At 39.1% G+C, this 24052-nt stretch overlaps 1 protein-coding gene across 3 annotated transcripts in view; it reads left to right on the top strand.

The window, feature by feature from the left end:
• Positions 1-24052, top strand: part of PATJ (PATJ crumbs cell polarity complex component) — a 392470-nt gene that overhangs the window by 206924 nt on the left and 161494 nt on the right. For all 3 annotated transcript variants that reach the window (XM_040232710.1, XM_040232709.1, XM_040232708.1), the window contains exon 28: positions 12493-12689. In XM_040232710.1, coding sequence (XP_040088644.1) covers positions 12493-12689 — 197 coding nt within the window. The remainder of the gene's footprint in view (positions 1-12492; positions 12690-24052) is intronic.

The raw sequence follows: 24052 nt of genomic DNA, 5'->3' as shown, positions 1-24052 counted from the left end.
GATTCCAGCTTGTGCTTCATCCAGCCCAACATTTCTTATGATGTACTCTTCATATAAGTTAAATAAACAGATTAATAATATACAGCCTTGACGTACTCCTTTTCTTATTTGGAACCAGTCTGTTGTTCCATGTCCAGTTCTAACTGTTTTTCCTGACCTGCATACAGATTTCTCAGGAGACATATCAGGTGGTCTGGTATTCCCATCTCTTCCAGAATTTTCCACAGTTTATTGTGATCCACACAAAGGCTTTGGCATAGTCAATAAAGCAGAAATAGACATTTTTCTGGAACTCTCTTGTTTTTTCAATGATCCAGCAGGTGTTGGCTATTTCAACTCTGGTTCCTCTGCTTTTTCTAAAACCAGCTTGAACATCTGGAAGTTCATGGTTCACGTATTACTGAAGCCTGGCTTGGAGAATTTTGAGCATTACTTTACTAGTGTGTGAGATGAGTGCAATTGTGCGGTAGTTTGAGCATTCTTTTGCATTGCCTTTCTTTGGGATTGGAATGAAAACTGACCTTTTCCAGTCCTGTCGCCACTGCTGAGTTTCCCAAATTTGCTGGCATATTGAGTGTAGCACTTTCACAGCATCATCTTTCAGGATTTGAAACAGCTCAACTGGAATTCCATCACTTCCACTGGCTTTGTTCGTAGTGATGTTTTCTAAGGCCCACTTGACTTCACATTCCAGGATGTCTGGCTCTAGGTGAGTGATCACACCATTGTGATTATCTGGGTCATGAAGATCTTTTTTGCACAGTTCTTCTGTGTATTCTTGCCACCTCTTCTTAATATCTTCTGCTTCTGTTAAGTGCATAGCATTTCTGTCCTTTATTGAGCCCATCTTTGCATGAAATGTTCCCTTCTTATCTCTAATTTTCTTGAAGAGATCTCTAGTCTTTCCATTCTATTGTTTTCCTTTATTTCTTCTCATTGATTGCTGAGGAAGGCTTTCTTATCTCTTCTTGCTATTCTTTGGAACTCTGCATTCATATGTTTATATCTTATATCTTTCCTTTTCTCCTTTGCTTTTCACTTCTCTAATTTTCACAGCTATTTGTAAGGCCTCCTCAGACAACCATTTTGCTTTTTTGCATTTCTTTTTCTTGGGAATGGTTTTGATCCCTGTGTCCTGTACTATGTTATGAACCTCCATCCATAGTTCATCTGGCACTCTGTCTGTCAGATCTAGTCCGTTAAATCTATTCTCACTTCCACTGTATAATCATAAGGGATTTGATTTCAGTCATACCTGAATGGTCTTGTGGTTTTCCCTACTTTCTTTAATTTAAGTCTGAATTTGGCATTAAGGAGTTCATGATCTGAGCCACAGTCAGCTCCCAATCATGTTTTTGCTGACTGTATAGAGCTTCTCCATCTTTGGCTGCAAAGAATATAATCAGTCTGATTTCAGTGTTGGCCATGATGATGTCCAAGTGTAGAGTCTTCTCTTGTGTTGTTGGAAGAGGGTGTTTGTTATGACCAGTGTGTTCTCTTGGCAAAACTAGTAGCCTTTACCCTGCTTCATTGTGTACTCCAAGGCCAAATTTGCCTGTTACTCCAGGTGTTTCTTGACTTCCTACATTTGCATTCCAGTCCCCTATAATGAAAAGGACATCTTTTTTGGATGTTAGTTCTAAAAGATCTTATAGGTCTTTAGTTTCTAGCTATAAATTACCATTATAGCATTGTGTTCATTTCTTCCATCCTATTTCTTTATTTATAAATTGGATGAAGCTATGCAGTAAGAGAAGGCAGCTTTACACAATAATGTAGTTTGTTTTGCCTGATTTAAAAGTCTCTGGTTTTATGATGTGGTGAAATATAGCATTTAATTTATCTGAAGAGTTGAACCTGCCATCATTTAAGGCCTTTGTAGCTATAGATTTGAATAAACATTGTAGGATAACTCAAATTCTGAAGCCTGAAAATGGTAATGCAAATTTAACTAAAAATTAAAGTTCATCTGGGCTCCAAAATCAGTGCAGATGGTGATTGCAGCCATGAAATTAAAAGACGCTTACTCCTTGGAAGAAAATTTATGACCAACCTAGATAGCATATTCAAAAGCAGAGACATTACTTTGCTGACTAAGGTCCGTCTAGTCAAGGCTATGGTTTTTCCAGTAGTTATGTATGACCAACCTAGATAGCATATTGAAAAGCAGGGACATTACTTTGCTGACTAAAGTCCATCTAGTCAAGGCCATGGTTTTTCCTGTGGTCATGTATGGATGTGACAGTTGGACTGTGAAGAAGGCTGAGTGCCGAAGAATTGATGCTTTTGAACTGTGGTGTTGGAGAAGACTCTTGAGAGTCCCTTGGACTGCAAGGAGATCCAACCAGTCCATTCTGAAGGAGATCAGCCCTGGGATTTCTTTGGAGGGAATGATGCTAAAGCTGAAACTCCAGTACTTTGGCCACCTCATGCGAAGAGTTGACTCATTGGAAAAGACTCTGATGCTGGGAGGGATTGGGGGCAGTAGGAGAAGGGGACGACTGAGGATGGGATGGCTGGATGGCATCACAGACTCGATGGACATGAGTCTGAGTGAACTCCGGGAGTTGGTGATGGACAGGGAGGCCTGGCGTGCTGTGATTCATGGGGTTGCAAAGAGTTGGACATGACTGAGCGACTGAACTGAACTGAACTGATGTATGGATATGAGAGTTGGACTGTGAAGAAGGCTGAGCACCGAAGAATTGATGCTTTTGAATTGTGGTGTTGGAGAAGACTCTTGGGAGTCCCTTGGACTGCAAGGAGATCCAACCAGTCTATTCTGAAGGAGACCAACCCTAGGATTTCCAGTACTTTGGCCACCTCATGCGAATAGTTGACTCATTGGAAAAGACTTCGATGCTGGGAGGGATTGGGGGCAGGAGGAGAAGGGGACGACAGAGGATGAGATGGCTGGATGGCATCACTGACTCGATGGATGCGAGTCTGAGTGAACTCCGGGAGTTGGTGGTGCACAGGGAGGCCTGGCGTGCTGCGATTCATGGGGTCGCAGTGTTGGCCACGACTGAGCAACTGAACTGAACTGAACTGAACTGTGTTATAGAGCATTGGACATTTTCATTGTCTTACTGCTTTTCCTGTTTTATAATCCACTGAAAATAAAAGAGAGAGAGAGAGGGTGGGGAGAGAGAGAACATGAGGTAAAGTTATCAATCTTTTTTGCTTTTTAAGCTGCTTCAGTTTAATAGAGTTGATTTTTTAAAGATGGAGAAGGCGATGGCACCCCATTCCAGTACATGTATACATAGTACTTTGATTTTCTAGTAGTCCTAATGGATTTTGTTACTTATGTATACAAATGCAAAAAAGAAACAAGCCATTTTTCTACTTCCTTTACCTGAAGGAATTCATTGTCTTTGCAACAAATTGCATGTGTCTGATGCTTTTAGGTCTCAGATGACTTTTATGTAGCATTGTTTGGGGCAATGGCCAAAGTGCAGGCAGAGCAATTGAAGAAGACCTTAGAAATCATCTGTAAACCAGGCACTAAGTGCAGAAGACAGCGGGATATACAAGAAACTGTGGGGTCTATATTCTAGGAGAGGGCAATAGAAAGAAAGAATTCTAAAAAGATACTTTCAGATAGTGTTGTAGGCATGCGTTCTGGGAGGCAAGCTCACTGAGAAGGACAGTGCAGATAGTGGAGTGCGGTTTATTACACCATTGGGCCCAAGGCAGAGTCTCCTCTTAGCCAAGGACCCCAACCAGTTTCTGCGAAAACCTTATACCCTAAGTGTACTTGCTCCAACCCACCTCCCCAAATTCCTTGAAACTAGTCTGGACAAGAATGAGGGATGCGATCAAAGTTAACCCGTGATTCATGTGTCACAAGACTAGATAAACAGTAGACATTTATCAATAGGACTGTGGTCATATCCGGATAAACATAATGGAATTTACGACTTTGTTCTGTTACAGAGATAATTAGCATATTCTTTTAGGCAATGGAGAGTCTAAGTACAAGTCCTGAGGCTCTTTTATCTGGGGGTCCGGTTTTCCATTGGTATGTCACTTCTTTGGCTACAGTCCATGGGGTCGTTAAGAACTGGACAGGACTGAGCGACTTCACTTTCACTTTTCACTTTCATGCATTGGAGAAAGAAATGGCAACCTACTCCAGTGTTCTTGCCTGGAGAATCCCAGGGACGGGGGAGCCTTGTGGGCTGCCGTCTATGGGGTCGCACAGAGTTGGACACGACTGAAGTGACTTAGCAGCAGCAGCAGCCACTTCTATAGACACCGGGCACAAAGTTCAGAGTCCATTGGGAGGGTGACCGTACGTGTAGCCTAATATTCGCAGCCTGGCCTAAGATGGAGTCAAGCTCTGTCTGTTTCCTCCTTCAATAGTACCATGAAGACAGACAAACAAAACTGGGTTTGCATTCTTATTATATCAATTTCCATCTGGGTAAACTTTGGCAGGTTATTCAACATCAGAATCTTATTCCCATATCTTGAATGCAGAGATGATAATTTCTACCTGATAGGGTGTTTTTTAGCATAAATGGAGAAAATTTATTGATTGGTTTTTAGCACAGTTTCTGCAACTTAGCAGGTCTCCAATAAATTATTACTAAAACTTCAAAACCATCAAGGATGCTCAGCTCTTTCTTGTTCTGGGATTTGCTTTTTTTTTAAACTGAGCTTTATTCTGTTGATCTTACCCCCTTTCCTAAGTTTTTTTTGAAATAATTTTAAAAAGTCAAGGAAAGCTGAATAACCCTTTTTATAGGCAAATAAAGCTGGAATAAGTTGGATGTGGGGTTATTGGAAACGACAGCTACAATGAGGTTTGAGCATTATGGAACAGAAGGTGTATCTGACCAACAAGATGAGAATTGGCTAGACTATCTATAATATTTATTGTCATTTCCAGACATTAATTGGTTTTCCAGTTGATACAGTGAAATGGATGGGTGACTTCAGCTGCTGGTATTTCTCTCACAGTTTTTCTCTCTCTGAATTAGAATTACTGATACGTATGCTTGTCTTCAGTGATAGATTTTAATGCCCTTGAAAAGAAATTCTGTAGTGTGCCCTTCACAACACAAGCCTGACATGAATTTGGAGTCAATCAATATTTGCTAATTGAAAAAAATGGGAATATGCTAGTGTCATGACAACAACAACAAAAATTGGCCAGAATAATAGGGCTGCCAGTTTCAAAAATTAGGATAACAGATCTACAACTTAGTCCCTTGGTGGAATTTTGATGAGGGAACCAGCTTTTAGAAGGGTCTTTTAAACCTGTAGATAAGGTGTCAGTTTTGTTTTTTTTTAATTGTGCTAAAATGTACATAACAAATACACCATTTAAATTACTTTTAAGTGTAGAGTTCAGTAGCATTAAGTACATTCACATTGTTGTACAACTCTGATTACCGTCCACCTCCAGATCTTTTATATTCCCCAAACTGAACCTGTGGAGGGTTTTAATTTCACACTTGACTAACACACAGTTTTAAAGCCACCTCAGTGGCCTACAGATCAGGGACAGTCACTGGAAACAGTGCTATTACTCCTTTGCACCTCACAAAGTTGTCCTGGAAACTCCTCAGTATAAGTAACTTAAATAAGAGAGTCTGGAAAAGAACAATATCAGCTCCTTCCTCTCCTGATTGCCGTTGGAGGACACTGTGCCTGCTTCCTTCATTCCATCGTGGGGAACCACTGCTTCCTTTCACAAGTCTCAGTTTTCCTCAAGACAGACAAAGAAGAAAAGAGTAGCTTTGGCACCAACTGAAAACTAACTGGGAATACCAGACCACCTGACCTGCCTCTTGAGAAACCTGTATGCAGGTCAGGAAGCAACAGTTAAAACTGGACATGGAACAACAGACTGGGTCCAAATAGGAAAAGGAGTACGTCAAGGCTGTATATTGTCACCCTGCTTATTTAACTTATATGCAGAATACATCGTGAGAAACGCTGGGCTGGAAGAATCACAAGCTGGAATCAAGATTGCCAGGAGAAATATCAGTAACCTCAGATATGCAGATGACACCACCCTTATGACAGAAAGTGAAGAGGAACTAAAAAGCCTTTTGATGAAAGTGAAACAGGAGAGTGAAAAAGTTGGCTTAAAGCTTAACATTCAGAAAACGAAGATCATGGCATCTGGTCCCATCACTTCATGGCAAATAGATGGGGAAACAGTGGAAACAGTGTCAGACTTTATTTTGGGGGGCTCTAAAATCACTGCAGATGGTGATTGCAGCCATGAAATTAAAAGACGCTTACTCCTTGGAAGAAAAGTTATGACTAACCTAGATAGCATATTGAAAAGCAGAGACATTACTTTGCCAACAAAGGTCCGTCTAGTCAAGGCTATGGTTTTTCCAGTGGTCGTGTATGGATGTGAGAGTTGGACTGTGAAGAAGGCTGAGTGCTGAAGAATTGATGCTTTTGAACTGTGGTTTTAGAGAGACTCTTGAGAGTCCCTTGGACTGCAAGGAGATCCAACCAGTCCATTCTGAAGGAGATCAACCCTGGGATTTCTTTGGAAGGAATGATACTAAAGCTGAAACTCCAGTACTTTGGCCACCTCATGCGAAGAGTTGACTCATTGGAAAAGACTCTGATGCTGGAAGGGATTGGGGGCAGGAGGAGAAGGGGACGACAGAGGATGAGATGGCTGGATGGTATCACCGACTCGATGGACATGAGTTTGAGTGAACTCCGGGAGTTGGTGATGGACAGGGAGGCCTGGTGTGCTGCAGTTCATGGTGTTGCAGAGTTGGACACAACTGAGCGACTGAACTGAACTGAAAACTAACTTAAAACCTCAACATAACTGAATCATAAAGACAGAATCATGACCAAATCAGTCCCTGATGTTATTTGAAGTCTGTGTCCCAGGAATTTTTAGTTAGCATCCACTTTAAGCTAACAGCCCTATTACAAATAAGAAACCTGCCATTTGTAGAGATTCAGTAGTTGTCCAAGAAACTAGTGGTGTTAAGTGCCTCAACTAAGGATTTGAATTGAATTCTAATCCTTGAGCCCTTGCTCTTTCTATTCTGCCACAAGAATGTATTGCTAGAGATTCATCTTTTGCAGCACTTGGGTTGTTCATCAGTTGTGATAGAGCCACTATTTACCAAGGGAGGATCCGTCTTGATCCTCCTTTGGAGGAGGATCATTAATCATTTGCATGTCTAAGCAGTTGAATATACAGTTAATGGTCATGGAGGTTATTTCTTTTTTTCTCAGAAGGTTGAACAAGTCAGACAAATTTTGGAACCTGGAAGTCTTTTTATATTAATTTAACACTAAAACCTTTCTCAGCTCGTTCTTTTTTTTCAGTTCTCAGGGGCATGAGATTGCATTAAATATAATCTTTCATAGCATATTACCATCATTGGTCAGCTGGGAGTCCCTGTTTGGTTTTCTTTGCTCCCTTTTGTTCCTATCTCTTTCCAGCCACTGTAATTAACCATTCTAATGTGTTAGCCATTTGTGTTTTTGTATACAAACTTCCAAAATATGTGTTGTGGTTTTTGTGTGGAATCTTAATTCACAGAAATAGTATTACATAATATGTTGACCCCATTCTCTTTGTCCTCCTTTTCATTCAGCACTATTTATAATATCTCTTTATGTTACTATTGACATTAATTCATTTTAATTATTAATCTATGTCAAAACATTTAGTTATTTTTTGTTGTTACAGGCTGTCATAGTTTTATTGCACTATGTCCAAAGAGACAGCTTATTGATATTGATTTTTTTGAGACACTGTGGTTTCTTTTATGGTCTAATACACAGTCTGTTTCTGTAATTGTTCTGTGTGTGCCTCCCCAAAATGTGTATTTTCTGTCAGATGTTACATTCTCTTAAATACAATACCTTGAGCCTATTGAGTTGTCAGTCTTCAGTTTATTTTTTTTATTTTATTTTATTTTGTAATTTATTTTTTATTTTACTTTACAATTCTGTATTGATTTTGCCATACATTGACATAAATCCACCACGGGTGTACATGCGTTCCCAAACATGAACCCCCCTCCCAACCAGTTTATTTTTTTTAATCTTCTTCTGCTTTATTGTTTTCTGAGCAAGATGTATTAAAATTTTATTTTATTTGTTCCCTTAACTGTGATATCATTCCTTAACTATTTCACCCTAGAAATCCAGTAAGCAATATAGTTGAAAGCATAACTGCTCTGGTTGAATCTGGAAGAACAGGTCTTAAATTGAGTGTCCTTTCAAGATCCCATCTCCAGAGTACCTTAAGGCACCTTTGCAGTATCCCTAAGTTGGAATATTATTTCTGTAAACAAGCTATCAATTAACTCTTTAACCTTGCACTCTTATTTCTTGTCACCCAGCTACTAACTTAAACAATTTTCAGTTCAAAGCCAGATGGACTTTCACATCCCCTTCCTCATCCCTCTGCATGGTAGTTTTTACCCTTGCCATTTGGTCCACCAGAATTCTTCTCCACATAACTAAACTCTGTAACTTCTTGAAAACTGTTCTCGTATATCCAAAGAACAAAAAAAACTAATTTAAAAAGGTATATGCACAACTAAGTGTTAATAGAAGCTGTATTTACAATAGTCAGGCAACCCTAAGTGTCCATCCATAGATGAATGGGTAAAAGAGATGTGGTATGGAATGGAATACTACTCAGCCATAACAAAGCGATTGCCATTTGTGACAACATGGATGGGCCCAGGAGGTATTATACTAAGCCAGATAAAGACAAATACAAATGTGGAATCTTTAAAAAAAAAAAATGAACAAACTAAACAAAACAGAAACAGACCTACAGGTACAGAGAACAAAGTGGTGGTCACCAGAGGTGGGGAGTGGCTGGGCAAAATAGGTGAAGGGCATTAAGACATACAAGCTTCCACTTTTTAAAAAGCCATGGGATGTAATGTACAGTATAGGGATTATGTTCAGTAATATTGTAATAGCTTTGTATGGTTTAGCTTTGTAATAGCTATGGGTGGTTACCAGACTTACTATGGTGATCTATTAGTCATGTATATAGATGTTGAATCACTGTTTTGTATACTGGAAACTGATATTATATGTCAGGTTTACTTCACTTAAGAAAAGGAAAAAAAAACCCTCAAATTCTGCTTCTTTCAAGAAATCTCTTCAGGCATATCATTTCTTAGAATTCTGAAGGCAATGATTGCTCAGTTCAGTTCAGTCAGTCGTGTCTGACTCTTTGTGACCCTGTAGACTGCAGCACGCTGGGATTCCCTGTCCATCACCAGCTCCTGCAGCTTACTCAAACTCATGTCCATTGAGTCAGTGATGCCTACCAACCATCTCATCCTCGGTTGTCCCCTTCTCATCTTGCCCTCAATCTTTCCCAGCATCAGGATCTTTTCAAATGAGTCAGTTCTTCACATCATGTGTCCAAAGTATTGGAATTTTAGCTTCAACATCAATCCTTCTGATGAATATTCAGGACTGATCTCCTTTAGGATGGACTGGTTGGAACTCCTTGCAGTCCAAGGAACTCTCAAGAGTCTTCTCCAACACCACGGTTCAAAAGCATCAATTCTTTGGTGCTTAGCTTTCTTCATAGTCCAACTCTCACATCTATACATGACTACTGGAAAAACCATAGCCTTGACTAGACAGACCTTGGTTGGCAAAGTAATGTCTCTGCTTTTTAATATGCTATCAAGGTTGGTCATAACTTTTCTTCCAAGGAGTAAGCGTCTTTTAATTTCATGGCTGCAGTCACCATCTGCAATGATTTTAGAGCCTCCCAAAATGAAGTCAGCCACTGTTTCCACTGTTTCCCCATCTATTTGCCATGAAGTGACGGGATAACTACAGCTATATAAACAGAAATTCCAACCACGCCACATTTTGGTCACTAAATACATATTAATCAATTAGTAAATTTAGGTCAGTGAATAAACATTAAATTAACTGCACTAGCAATCATTGGAAAACTTGGAAAACTCAGCAGTGGCCACAGGACTGGAAAAGGTCAGTTTTCATTCCAGTCCCAAAGAAAGGAAATGCCAAAGAATGCTCAAACTAAGATCATGGATGCCATGATCTTAGCTTTCTGAATGTTGAGCTTTAAGCCAACTTTTTCACTCTCCTCTTTCACTTTAATCAAGAGACTCTTTGGTTCTTTGCTTTCTGCCATAAGGGTGATGTCATCTACATATCTGAGGTTATTGATATTTCTCCCAGCAATATTGTTTCTGGTTTGTGCTTCATCCAGAAAGACATTTCTCATGATGTACTCTGCATATAAGTTAAGCAGGGTGACAATATACAGCCTTGACATACACCTTTCCTGATTTGGAACGAGTCTGTTGTTCTATGTCCAGTTCTAACTGTTGCTTCTTGACCTGCATACATATTTCTCAGTAGACAGCTCAGGTGGTCTGGTATTCCCATCTCTTGAAGAATTTTCCACAGTTTGCTGTGATCCACACAGTCAAAGACTTTGGTGTAGTCAATCAAGCAGAAGTAGGTATTTTTCTGGAACTCTCTTGCTTTTTTGATGATCCAGTGAATGTTGGGAATTTGATCTTTGGTTCCTCCACATTTTCTAAATCCAGCCTGAACATCTGGAAATTCATGGTTCATGTATTGCTGAAGCCTGGCTTGGAGAGTTTTGATCATTACTTTACTAGTGTGTGAGATGAGTGCAATTGTGTGGTAGTTTGATCATTCTTTGGCATTTCCTTTCTTTGGGATTGGAATGAAAACTGACCTTTTCCGGTCCTGTGGCCACTGCTGAGTTTCCAAGTTTTCCAGTGATTGCTAGTGCAGTTAATTTAATGTTTATTCACTGACCTAAATTTACTAACTGATTAACATATATTTAGTGACCAGCATGTGGCGTGGTTGGAATTTCTGTTTATATAGCCGTAGCTGTTTACTAGTTCTTGCATTTGTTTGCTTCCTCTGCTTTGTTGTATAAGCATGTTGAAGGTATCGTGTTTTGTATCCTCTGTTAATTAAGGTACCCACATAATGGCTTGTTCTTAATAGTTGACTGATGAAAACACTTTGAGTTTATTTACTTCAGTGTTAATGGGGATAATTTTATTTCTATATAGAGGACAGTTTTGTTACATTGCAGTTTCTTTAGTTTACTGTATTTTACAAAATATGTTCTTTATTATTCATAAGCATGATCAGTGAAATTTCTTTAAGATTCTCTTCAAAATCCTTATAAAGTAGACAAATTTAACCTCTTTCTAAAATTAGCATTTATGATTAATTATTTCAATGTAAATTTATGTACAAACTAGCCTTTATGAGTTTAAATTTATCTACTCTCTTTTAAGGCAGTGCTTGTTATATCTGGTAAAGTGATGAGATGGACTAGGCTGTCTTCCTTCCCTTCCCCCTTAACATTAATTATTCCAGCTAAGCTTTCAATTTGCAAGGTTCCCTCTAAGGATAGTGAACTTAGTGTTAGCGCATAGAGAGTTCCAGCATAGTTGCAAGGATAGCTTGGTTTTCAGCTGATGAGATGATTGCATCATGTGATGCAGTCACCAGCAAGCCTTTGATCGCTGGTAGCACTCCTGGCCTGAGCTGGTGCTGTTTAGTGTACAGGGCATGTTTAAAGCTGTGCTATTCCCCACACTGACCTGCCAATGTAGTTGCGTTGCACAAGTGAAGCATAAACCAGCCACATCCTAAAATAGGTAGTTTAGGCTGTAAAATGGAGGTTGCAAGATGAAACAGAAGATCTAATAGAAGAATTATAAAATACCTATAATCCATGAACCTTTAAGTCCTTTGTATTTTATTTCATTTCCCTAACTTCTGTGAAGTGGGAATTATCATGTCCATTTTAAAGATGAAGAAGTGGAATTCCATAGAGGTAAAATGACGTATTAATTAATGAACATTGAGTAAGTGGTAGCTGTGTGTATTAACTTCAGATCTGACAGCTAAATCAGCATCCTTAATTCCCCTTGTTTTTACTTGCATAACACCCAGTATTGTTTTGTACCCTTTGTATACTTTAAAGAAATATAATTATTTAGAGTTAATGCTTGATTTTCTTTCCTGCTGGACTACAGGTCCATGAGAATAGATCCATGTCTGTTTTGTTCAATCAACAGACCAAACACTTTGCTTGGCACATACCTGGTGATCAGTATATATTCATTGTTTCCCTTGTTCTTTTTTTGAAGGGGAGCAAGTAGTGCAGAGAGGCCAGGTTTTCCACCACATTATGTTAACTCTCTTAGGTAAGAAAATGTGTAGAAAATCTAGGCCAGCCCTTGAACCTGAACAGTCAGGGAAGGTTTTATGGGGAGCCGTCTTCTTAGATGGAAATCAAATAATCTTTAACTGTAACCTGTATATAAGGTTGTGAATGACCTCAACTACTTCACTTACAAGAGGGGACAATTCCTTGTAGTGGCATCAGTAAAAATGGGGAAATGCCAATATGCCTTGATAACATAGATTTAGGCGCTCTATTTAATTTTTTTAACCTTTTTTTTTTTTAATTAGAAAAAATCAGGCAAAGATATGCAGACCTGCCTGGAGAACTGCACATTATTGAACTTGAAAAGGATAAGAATGGACTTGGACTCAGCCTCGCTGGTAACAAAGACAGGTCACGCATGAGCATATTCGTGGTGGGAATTAACCCCGAAGGACCCGCTGCCATGGATGGACGGATGCGTATTGGAGATGAATTGTTGGAGGTGAGGGGCGTATATTCTTAATTTTTGTTTGGGTGAGATGATTGGATATAGAGGATAGTGTATAAGACAATGAAGTAAAAGGGTACAATGTTATAAATCGCATTTTCTTCAACTATTTGTTATCATTTTCCCAAGCAAGAACGAAAATCATATTGTTGCTTACAAATACTGTTGGCTGCTCAAAGACTAATCTCACAAAATAATTTAAGGGCCTTTAAGTAAAATCTCATGAAAACATATTAAAAGAATAGAGCTTGTTTTTTAATATAAATTCCAGAAGATTCAAAACTAATTTGTGTATTAATCTGAGATTATTAGTATTTAAAAAAATCCTCTTCAGCTTCTGAATTAACTGTAACTATAACATTTGTTTTTGTTGCTGTTGTGGTTTAGTTTTCCTGGAAGGTGTTACAGCCAACAAAATCTTATGAACTGGTTGTCAAGGACTGATTAATATCTGTGAGTTGGTAATGTGGTTAAAGTCACATAGGTTCCTCATTTAGGAACAGGAGAGAGAAAAGAGAAGTTAGAGAGGAAACTGATCCTCTGCTACTATTCCAGATGATTTCATCAGTAATCTGAAAAGGTTATTCTCATGTTCGTAAGCTTAAAGTCAGGGTCTCTGCTCTGCTGCTGCTGCTAAGTCGCTTCAGTTGTGTCCAACTCTGCGTGACCCCATGGACTGCAGCCTACCAGGCTCCTCCGTCCCTGGGATTTTCCAGGCAAGAGTACTGGAGTGGCCTTCTCCCTTGCCATTGCCTTCTCCCTCTGCTCTGAGTTTATCTTATTTTTATATTTATTTGCCAGTTCAATCATTCATTAATTCAACTAACAGTTTTTTAAGTGTCTCTTAGGGCTGGATACCAAAAAAGAGATGAATACTCCGGTCCTTTCATTCAAATAGCTCACAGTCTCAAGGAAGAAAAGAGACATAAAAGATTGTTGCACAACAAAAATGAAAAAAAAAAATATAATAAAAGCAGCAATATGTACTTGGTACTGGACATAGCTTTACTGAGGTCACAAAGTAACGAGGTGAGGTGGCAAAGTAAACGAGGCTTTCGGATTCAGTATCAGGCAGTTTGACTTCTTAGCTGCTTGTTAACCAGTGTGCTCTAAGGCCTCTTGATAAGATATTCCAACTCTTGGACATTTAGGGGAGCTGAATCACAGAGGCACTGAGTGTCAGATGCTTACTTCACATGAGGCCTTACTAATTTTTCATTTTATAATTTCCTCTTCAGACTCTACTCAGAATAGAATTCATAGTCATCTATAATGTGACTTGCCTAATAATATCCACAGCCAAAGCTGTTCAGACACAACTCTGAGATCATTAGTATCATCCTCTGTCTTCCCAGCCTTGGCAGTTTCTCCCCATTTTGAAATCTGTTTTCATCAAGAAGTCATTCCTGGAATAACTTTTCCTGTTGTTTGTAATATAGCATTATGAAAGTGACCCACATTGGGTAGTAGTATTGACTAACATAATCATCAAGTAAATAAAACTCAATGGTATTAGTATGGATTAACCAGTATAATTCATTGCTTCAAGTTCACTTCATTTAGAGATTTCTTCATAAACAAAACTAAAGTGATGGTGGTGGTAATAATGATGAAAGTAAAAGCTAGTTTACTGAGCTATTCTTAGCATTTTACCTAGGTGCTAACACATTTGTATTCTTAAGAGCCCTATATGGTAAGTACTGTTATCCCAATTTTCTGGATAAGAAAACTGCAAAAGTAACAGAGCTAAGTTGGTAAGAACTCAGGCTTGCCAGGCTCCAAGATCTGTGCTCTAGCTACTGAAGTACACTGCATTCTCCACGGTACTTCCGGCAAATCCTGTCTGTTTAGATCTGTGAGAATCCTGACTTCCGATACTCTAGGCTTTAGGAAACCATATATATTAAATCATACTGTTGTATTATGCACACCTAAATGCATTATTTCCTGTCTCGTGTGGTACATGGAAATGTTCCAAAAGCTATCATTTGGAACATGACGATTCTAGTTCTATTTTCTCTGCCTTATTAAGACTCAAGATGGAATGACTGATGTGGTCCAGACTGAGAAGAGAAGTGCTATGTTATTCTGTGTCTGACATTTTATTAGATAGAGGAAATAGATGAGCTAAGGCTGCAGGGTGATGAGAGTGTTTCATAGGCCATACAGTAAAGTCAACATTGTCTGCAGGGCAGAGAGCGCTAGATTAGGAAGACCTACTTTAATTATTCCAATTCTTTCAGTTATTAGTTGCATTTCAGAAGGGATTTAATATAGTGTAGGGCACATGGTTGGCTATTAATCAGATCATATTTCCTCTCTTAAAGAGAGAAACTTCAGGTATCTGATTTCTATCTAGGCTAGAAGCTAGAAGAGCTCTCTCTTGCTTTTTCAGACCCCTCCTATTCCCTCCTTTGACTTTCTGAATTTGGTCCTCTTGTTGCTCTTCAGTAATTTTATCTTCACTCAGAGATTAAAAGAATGAGAAGATTAAATGTGGCAATAAATTAATCCCCCCATATTCTCCACGGTCTTTTATTTAAGTAAAATAAAATAAAATTAAAAGTTGGAATACAGAGTCTAGCATCACACATCTCTGATTGTTTATTTATCTTCTCTAACCCTCAGTTACCTTCTTTATCAAATGGAAATTTTTTATTCACTTTACCAGGCATCTGTTATATAGGAGGAAGTATAGGAGCAAGGTGCTGATTTTACATTGGTGAAGAAAATCCATCATCCTATTCTCATAGAGCTCACAGTCTAGTGATTGTGTAGCTCCAACCTCAAAGAGTGTTATAAGAATTAATGAGAAGATAGGTCATGTTTTGCCACCACACGTGGCACTTACTAATACCATAATACATTTCAACTGATAATATTTATAAAAAATTGTTATGTGGATTTGTGGGTTTCAGTTCTTCTTAGCTTGTTTATATTAATATATTTGTCTCCAAAAGTATGTTCCAGAGGGAAACCATCATACTCTTCAGTAGCTCCATGGAGCATCTTGAAAAGCTGAGAGAGTACAAAAATGCACAGGCTGGATTCTTATGCAGTTATAAGCCTTCTCCTGGGCTTCTGGTTTGTAGGTCAGGGATGACAGTGAAAAAATTCATGTGGGAAACATTTTCCTGGTTTCTTTTTGTAGCTGAGAAAAAATTTCAGTCATTTCTCTCTGATATGTAAAGAATTTGTTTCTAACGTAATATCAAATCCAACATGCTTTTGAATTGAAAATAAGGCACTGAAGTAATGATGAGTACCAGGAAAGCCGGAAGCCAGTGTTACAATAGCTGTTCTTGGATATGCAGTGTATTAGATGTTGTCGAGGGAGACTGCATCACGAAGGAGGCATTTACAACGGGCTTTTAGATGGTACTCACTGGGTTAGAGCAAATCTTGTGTATTTGCTTCCCCATCCACACTTCATTTATTTTTGTCAATTGAGGTAAAGTTATCCATGTCTTGATTAATCTTACAATTCTACTATTTGCTCATATTATTTCTCATAATTGCTTTGTTGTTATCATTATTACTTTGCTCACAGCCCCCTTTTATTTAGAGTTGATCTGACTTTTTTAGGCCCTCAGATGTAGTTAATTTATAGGAAGTAGACAAGAGCATGGTCAAACATGCATTGTAGCTTACTGGAAGCGAGAAGTTCTGCACCTCTTCCCAAGCCCTGTGCATGGCTGATTTTTGGCTCAACACCCACCAGCAGTTTTGTTGCTGTAGGGCTGCATCATTGCAGTGCAAGAGCAGTCAGCAAGTTCTGCCGATTGATGGCTGAGTTCATGTATAAAAGAAATCTTACACTGAGCCCGCAGAAGACAATGTGATTAAATCTCAGCTTCTTTCTCCTTTACTAGCATGCTGGTGTGGGGGTTCTGAATTAATTTCAAAATGCATTAGCATATAATTACCATGTAGACTGGAATGAGACTTTCTAGAGTAGTGGCTTTCCCTAAGCAATTAGTCCCAGAAAATGCACAGGCCCAGGCATGGTGCTGTCTTGTGAATATAGGATTTATTTATAATCTTCCCTGCAGGGCAAGTGTGGGAAGAGAGCTGATAGTGCCATGATTTGTTAGGTGAGGAAGCAGCCAGAAGGAACAGCGTGGGTGGCATTTGGAAGTGTGCAGTGGATGGGCTTGCGTGTCTGGCTCCCACACCCTTCAAGACAGAGGAAGTTCATTCCCTTTGTGACATTTACCTGCAGCATAGCCTAAATTAAACCTTGTTATTTTTGTATGTGTATAATAGGTTTATTCAAGAACCATTGAAAATACAAAGTATGAATACTACCTATATTTGCCAAGAATAAAGACATAGGACTATAGGGAAACTCAGATCTTTTTGTTTAGCAATACTTGCTTTATAAGAGGAAAAACCTGAAATCATTAAATGACTGGCTCAGGTCTGTGTAGGTGCTTTATGACACACTGCTGTCTGAGGGTGCTTACCACCACACCAGTCCAAAAGGTCGATTCTTCACTTGTTGCCAGCGAATTATTTTTGAAATCTTTCAGACGACTTAGATGTGATTTAGAAGTACACTATAGTGAATAAATTACTAGGTTTTAGGCATCCATAGATAAGATACTATTTTACAGTCAAAAGTTTCCATCTTCTTATACTGGGTTCTTTAGATTATTACCATACAGATGAATGTAATTTTCTAAAGTATGCTTCTTAATGCATTAATTATGCCCTAAGAGATCTCACAGAATAAAATGTCCCATTGTGGAAACACTAGTTTGAGGACCAGAAAGAAGAGCAAAGGATTTCAAAATTGCAGTAAAATGATTCTTCCAACAGTTTGATTAACAGAAATAGGTTTGTGATAGCTAAAAATACAAAAGAAAAAATTGATAAACATTTTTTTATTGTGGCAATAGTGTCAAAATACATCAAATTTTACTTTTTAAATATGTGATTTATTGTATGTATTATATCTCGATAAAGCTACTAAAAATGTGTTGATCGGCCCGACAGAAACTATAAGTCAGTCCTGAATATTACCTCACACGTGCAAAGCTGAAGTTGCCCCATTTTCTGACTCTTGAAATTGGATGCAGCCTAATTCATAGCTCTGAAAGTCAACAGAAGAACGTGGTGTTGGTGAGTGGCCAGCTTCACACGTAAAATTGTCCTGGGATCCCAGAGGGGTGTGTGGCTTTCCTTCTTTCAAGTGCTGTCTCCCTTGTCAGTAAAACATTGTAACTCGCACTTATCTGTATTTTGCTTAATTATCTTCCCTAAGTAATCCATTGTATTCCATCCAAGTTAAGTTACAAACAGATGAGTTTATTAAAAGAAATCAGAGGTAGGGGAGCTATACTGGGAATTGGGTTGACACTGAGCATTCATAATCTGCTAGGCTTTGCTAAAGTCTTTACAAGCATTCTCTCTCTTTAAACAAAAGTAGATGCTGTTTTAGTATCCATTTTACAGATAAGGAAACTGAAACATGAGGGGCAGAATCAACATGAAGACACTGACTTTTCAGACTCTAAAGGCTATGTTCTTAAGTCTAGTTCTGGGTGATAATGATTCTGGAAGATAATTATGAATTTTTCATCATTTTGTAGTTTTGGTTGATCTAAATTAACCCAGTGCTAGTTTAGATTATCAGAGATAATTTTTCATGATACAATACCCTGTTACTCTTTTTATCTTCTTAAAATTTAATGCCACTTGGAATTCATTAAAAGAAGACTACAGTCAGTGAAAGAATCTCAAGAAACAAAGAAGAAAAATAATCTTTTTTTTTTTTTTTTTGAGATTGTTCTTGCCTGATTTGAGAGCTCCTCTATACTTTATAATTTAAGAGCTTTCACCCTCAGTGCCATTATAGAGTTAAAATTTTATTTCGGCTGTAGGAAATAGTCTGTAAAACCTTACTCATATTGGGTGGCCTGGTTCTTTTCTGTGTTTGCTGGAGTGAAGTCTTTGAGTTCTACTCTTGCCATTTTTGTTTCTGTCTCTGGCTGGTTAGGGGAAGTTTTTTGAACTATATGGTCGTACATCATTATCTTTATGCTGCTGAAATATTTAGGTCAAAACTTTATATTCTTACTGATCTTTTGGAGGAATGCAATCATTTAATTTTTATTTTCACAGTCCTCAATGTTGCTTCACAAAAGCTTTAGGTGGGATCACTACAGTGAGCCACATTGTCTTAAAATTAGGAAGGGAAAGTGACATGAAAAAAAAAAAGTAAAAATGAAGATGTTCAAAGGAACTCAGTTTCTGTGGAAGCTTATAAAAAATAGGCAGAGGAATGTACGCAGGGGAAGAAAGGTACCAGTGGATTTCAGGAAGGAAGGAATAAGTGGATTTCAGCAGTGATTCTGCAGACTCTCCTTTCTGCAGTTTTCCCTCGGACTCATACATTCCATATCAGGGTAGTTGTCCAGGCTTCTGGTCCCTCCTTTTACCAATTTCTTCCCCACTCACTTCCAGCCCCACTCATGGTCATGCTGAGCTGCAGGCTGGAAAGATATGCTCTTAGTTTATGGAGAAGTGCTTCCTTATATCAGCCTCATCATATAATTTTTTTTCTAAATTTTGGTTTTTGTGTTAAGTTGTTTCAGTCATATATGACTCTTTGCAACCCTCTGGACTGTAGCCCGCCAGGCTCCTCTGTCCATGGGATTCTTACAGTTAAAATTTCTTACAGTCACCATGCAGGCTTTTTTATATAATTACTTATTTATTTACTTTGCAGTTTGAATCTCTGGTGATTTATGACATTGTTCTTTGTTGTTAAGTTGCTAAGTTGGATCTGACTCTTTGTAACCCCATGGATTGCAGCATTTCAGGCTTCCCTATCCTCCACGATCTCCTGGAGTTTGCTCAAGTTCATGTCCATTGAGTCAGTGATGCTATCTAACCATTTCATCCTTATGACATTATTTCATCACAGATTGCTGTAAGGATAACCACTGCTCACCCATGAGGTGTTCCAAATTTACTCATAATTCAGGAATGAGATACTTTATATCCTCTCAAAATGAGTCAAAAAGTCATCATTCTGCATATTTACAATATTTAAGCAACGTGAAGGATAACTAAAAGATCAAGAATTTAAAATGGCATTATTTTCAAGACCATGTAATTTTAAGGCACAAAGCTCAAAAGACAAGTGTTAATGAAATTCTTATTCCAGATTGACTTACTAACAATATCAAGCACCTGCTTGAACTCATCACAAACATGGGTCATGTATGTGTGTTTTAATTTTAGTTTGTAAGTGAAGTGAAAGTTGCTTAGTCATGTCCAACTCTTTGTGACCCCATGGACTATACAGTCCATGGAATTCTCCAGTCCAGAATCCTAGAGTGGGTAGCCTTTCCCTTCTTCAGGGGAATCTTCCCAACCCAGGGATAGAACCCAGGTCTCCCGCATTGCAGGCAGATTCTTTACCAGCTGAGCCACAGGGGAAGCCCAAGAATACTGGAGTGAGTAGCCTATTCTTTCTGCAGCAGATCTTTCCAACCCAGGAATTGAACTGGGGTCTCCTGCCTTGCAGGTGGATTCTTTACCAACTGAGCTATCAGGGAAGTTCATAGTTTGTAAGAAGTAGGTCTAAAATCAGCAATCCAACCTGAAAACCAGCTGTTCCACCCAAAGCAGTAGGCTTGTTCCAATTTCACATCCTGTTAGGAAAAATTATGCATTACATGTCAACCCCATCAGTTTCCCAAAATACAACTAAAGTATTATAGTGTAATATATACAAAGATATTATATATAGGTAACATTAATCATGTTAGGATGGGAAGTCTCTAATATTACTTCAGAATCACCAAACACTATGGTTGCTAACACACAGTTGCTTTGTATGCACTACCATGGCTTCCATTAGCTCTGCCAACGTCTATGCTATATATCCTCCTTGTTGACTCTGAGTGTGTGGCTTAAAACATCTCCCTGTGATTCTGTACTTGAAATGCAACTTTGACCTTTTCCCTCACAGTTTTTTGTTTAAAATCTTTTACTTTGTATTAAGAGGTATGCTGCTGCTGCTGCTGCTAAGTTGCTTCAGTCGTGTCCGACTCTGTGTGACCCTATAGACGGCAGCCCACCAGGCTACCCCGTCCCTGGGATTCTCCAGGCAAGAACACTGGAGTGGGTTGCCATTTCCTTCTCCAATGCATGAAAGTGAAAAGTGAAAGTGAAGTCGCTCTGTTGTGTCCGACTCTCAGCGACCCCATGGTCTGCAGCCTATCAGGCTCCTCCACCCATGGGATTTTCCAGGCAAGAATACTGGAGTGAGTCACCGTTGCCTTCTCCATTGAGGGGTATAGATACATTTTTTTCTTTGTAAGATAAGGATTTACTGAAAAATATTATATTGAGAGAGAGAGAGATTCTATGAAGTTTGAATATTAAAAATCAAAGGGTATTGGAAATGTTACCTGGGGAGGGATACCCATATATATTTTCTGCCCTTTAAAAAAAAGTTGTTTTTTTTTTAACATCTACAAAGTAAACAGAATAACATAAATTATTTTGTATAGCCATCACATAACTCAACAATTACTAACACTCTGTCATTCAGGTATCAACTATAGCTTCATATACCCACCCTTACTCAGAATATTATTATTTTTATAGGCATGTGTGTATACGTATATGTGCTAAAATTTACATAACATGAAATTCACATGATTTATCTATACAATTTTGACAGTTGTGTACACCTGTATTACCCAAACACCTATCTTTTCTCTCTCCACAGAAACTTTTATGGGGTGTTGAGTCAAGTGACTTCCTCATTTTAAATTATTGTTTTTGTTGTTGTTTTGTAATTGAATTGAATTTGGAGTTCTTTATATGTTCTGGAAATATTCTGGATGCTAGTTCTTTATCATATAGACAAAGCAATGAAAATGTTTTGAAGGCAAGAGAAAAAATTTCTAGTAGCATGGGTAATTGGAGTAAAGTGCTAATCAGATCATGTGTTTGAAAGAAGCAACTATTATGCTGGCCCTTGCTAGTTTGGGGGAAGTCTCGACTTCTAGCATGTACTGATGTTCTTAGGAGAAGGAATCCCAGGTCACTGTTCACTTGAGATCCTATTTACTTATGTGACTCAGTTCAGTCACTCAGTTGTGTCCAACTCTTTGCAATCCCATGGACTGCAGCACACCAAGCCTCCCTCTCCATCACCAACTCCTGGAGCCTGCTAAAACTCATGTCCATTAAGTCGGTGATGCCATCCAACCATCTCATCCTCTGTCATCCCCTTCTCCTCCTGCCTTCATTCTTTCCCAGCATCAGGGTCTTTTCCAAGGAGCAGATGACCCACAGACTGCAGAACAATTATACCATAGAAATTCTTGCAAAGAAATTCTCACATTGTTAAGACAGTTCTAGGACCCAAAACAGATTTCCCAACCTGGGGATCTGGCAAAGGGACTGAGAACCCCCAGGGAATTTGACTTCGGAGGCTAGTGGGATTTGATTATAGAACTTCCACAGCATTGGGGAAACAGACTCTTGGAGGGCACAAACAAAAGCATGTGAGCACCAGGACCCAGGACAAAGGAGCAGTGTACCCACAGGAGACTGAGCCAGACTTGCCTGTGAGTGTCCAGGAGTCTCTGGTGGAGGCATGGGTCAACAGTGGCCTGCTGCAGGGTCGGGACACTGAATACAACAGTGCAGGCATAAGTCCTTTTGAAGGAGGTTGCCGTTACCCCTACCATAGTTTAGCCTCAGGCCAAACAACAGGAAGGGAACACAGGCCTGAACATCAACAGGAAATTGGATTAAAGATTTCCTTAACATGGCCCTGCCCATCAGAATGAGACCCAGATTCCCCCCCAGTCAGTCTCTCCCATCAGGAAGCTTCCCCAAGCCTCTTATCCTTATCCAGCAGAGGGCAGACAGTATGAATACCACAAGCACAGAAAACTAACCAAACTGATCACATGGATCACAGCCTTGTTCAACTCAGTGAAATGAGCCATGCTGTGTAGGGCCACCCAAGACAGATGGATTATGGTGGAGAGTTCTGACCAAATATGGTCCACTGGAGTAGGGAATAGCAAACCGCTTCAGTATTCTTGCCTTGAGAACCCCTTGAGCAGTATGAAAAGGCAAAAAGATATGACACTTATGTGACATTAATAGAGATAAGATGTAATGCCTCAGCTTCCTAGGAAAGAATGACTCCTCTGCAATATTAATAAGCCCTTAGAAGTAGATTCAACTTTTGACTCCATTCATGCATTCCTTTCTATGCCCTGCCAATAATACAAAGTTAGCCACAGACACCTACTTCATTTGGTCAAGTGAACCAGCCTATAGCAACTAGGGCAGCTTCCATAGAAACACTAAGAATCAGAGCAATGTGTGTGTGTGCTGCATGCTAGGTCGCTTCAGTCGTGTCTGGCTCTTTGCAACCCAATGGACTGTAGCCCGCCAGGCTCCTCTGTCCATGGGATTTTCCAGGCAAGAAGACTGGAGTGGTTTGTTGTGCCCTCCTCTAGGGGACCAGAGCAACACATAAACATATTTCTCTGCTCACTTCCTTGAAGTCAATATTTTTCTATAGTGTTAGGATTCAAAGGAGTATCTTTTACTATTTTCTCAGTATATCAAATTTAGAGAGATGTGAACTACAAGCTACTATACTTTGCCTTCAGAAAGTATTTCAATTTAATTTGTTCTATTTGAGAGAAAATAAATCTCTCATGCTTTAGCCTTGTAAACGAATGTGTTTCTTCACAAGAAACAGATTAAATGAAGTCACGAAAGACCTTATTTCAGCACTGTGTTCATTAAACTTAGTCCTTAAAACCTGTTCCTTGGCTCAGACTATTAAGTTGTTAGAGCTTGACGTGTTATTTTGTCTTTTGAGGAAAAGAAATCAATGTGAAATTTATTCAGAAATACTGTTTAATTCCAGTGAAACTGTGTTTTCGCGTGGGTGGCAGTCATCATCCCTGTTGCATTCTTGCCTTGCTGCCCCTTTCTTCCTTTCAGTTCTCCCATCTGCAAAACTGAAAGCAGTGATTTGGAAAGTGAGGGTGGTTTTTCATGGGGGCTAGTGACCAAGATTTTGGGGGAGGGGAAAATATTGTTTAAAGTCTTGTTTGAACAGGACTTGGTTACCTCTATTCTGTTAGTCTAAACCCCACCCCCAAAGCTATATGCATGGTTCCTAGGAAGAGACCTACAGTTTCCTACCTGCATGTCTTTTCATATATGGGAATAGCTTTTCCGCAGTCCTGGTGTTCTTAGTGCCCCTCACCTCACCCTAGGCCTGCTAGGATTCCACAAGACCCACCCACCCACCTGCAAGGAGAGACGATCATCTCTTGCTTTACATCCGCATCCAT

The sequence above is a fragment of the Oryx dammah genome, unplaced genomic scaffold (genome assembly GCF_014754425.2).
Source record: "Oryx dammah isolate SB20612 unplaced genomic scaffold, SCBI_Odam_1.1 HiC_scaffold_28, whole genome shotgun sequence".
Classification (NCBI taxonomy): Eukaryota; Metazoa; Chordata; class Mammalia; order Artiodactyla; family Bovidae; genus Oryx; species Oryx dammah.
Note: the sequence above shows the minus strand (reverse complement) of the source record. Positions and strands in the feature narration are given on the sequence as shown.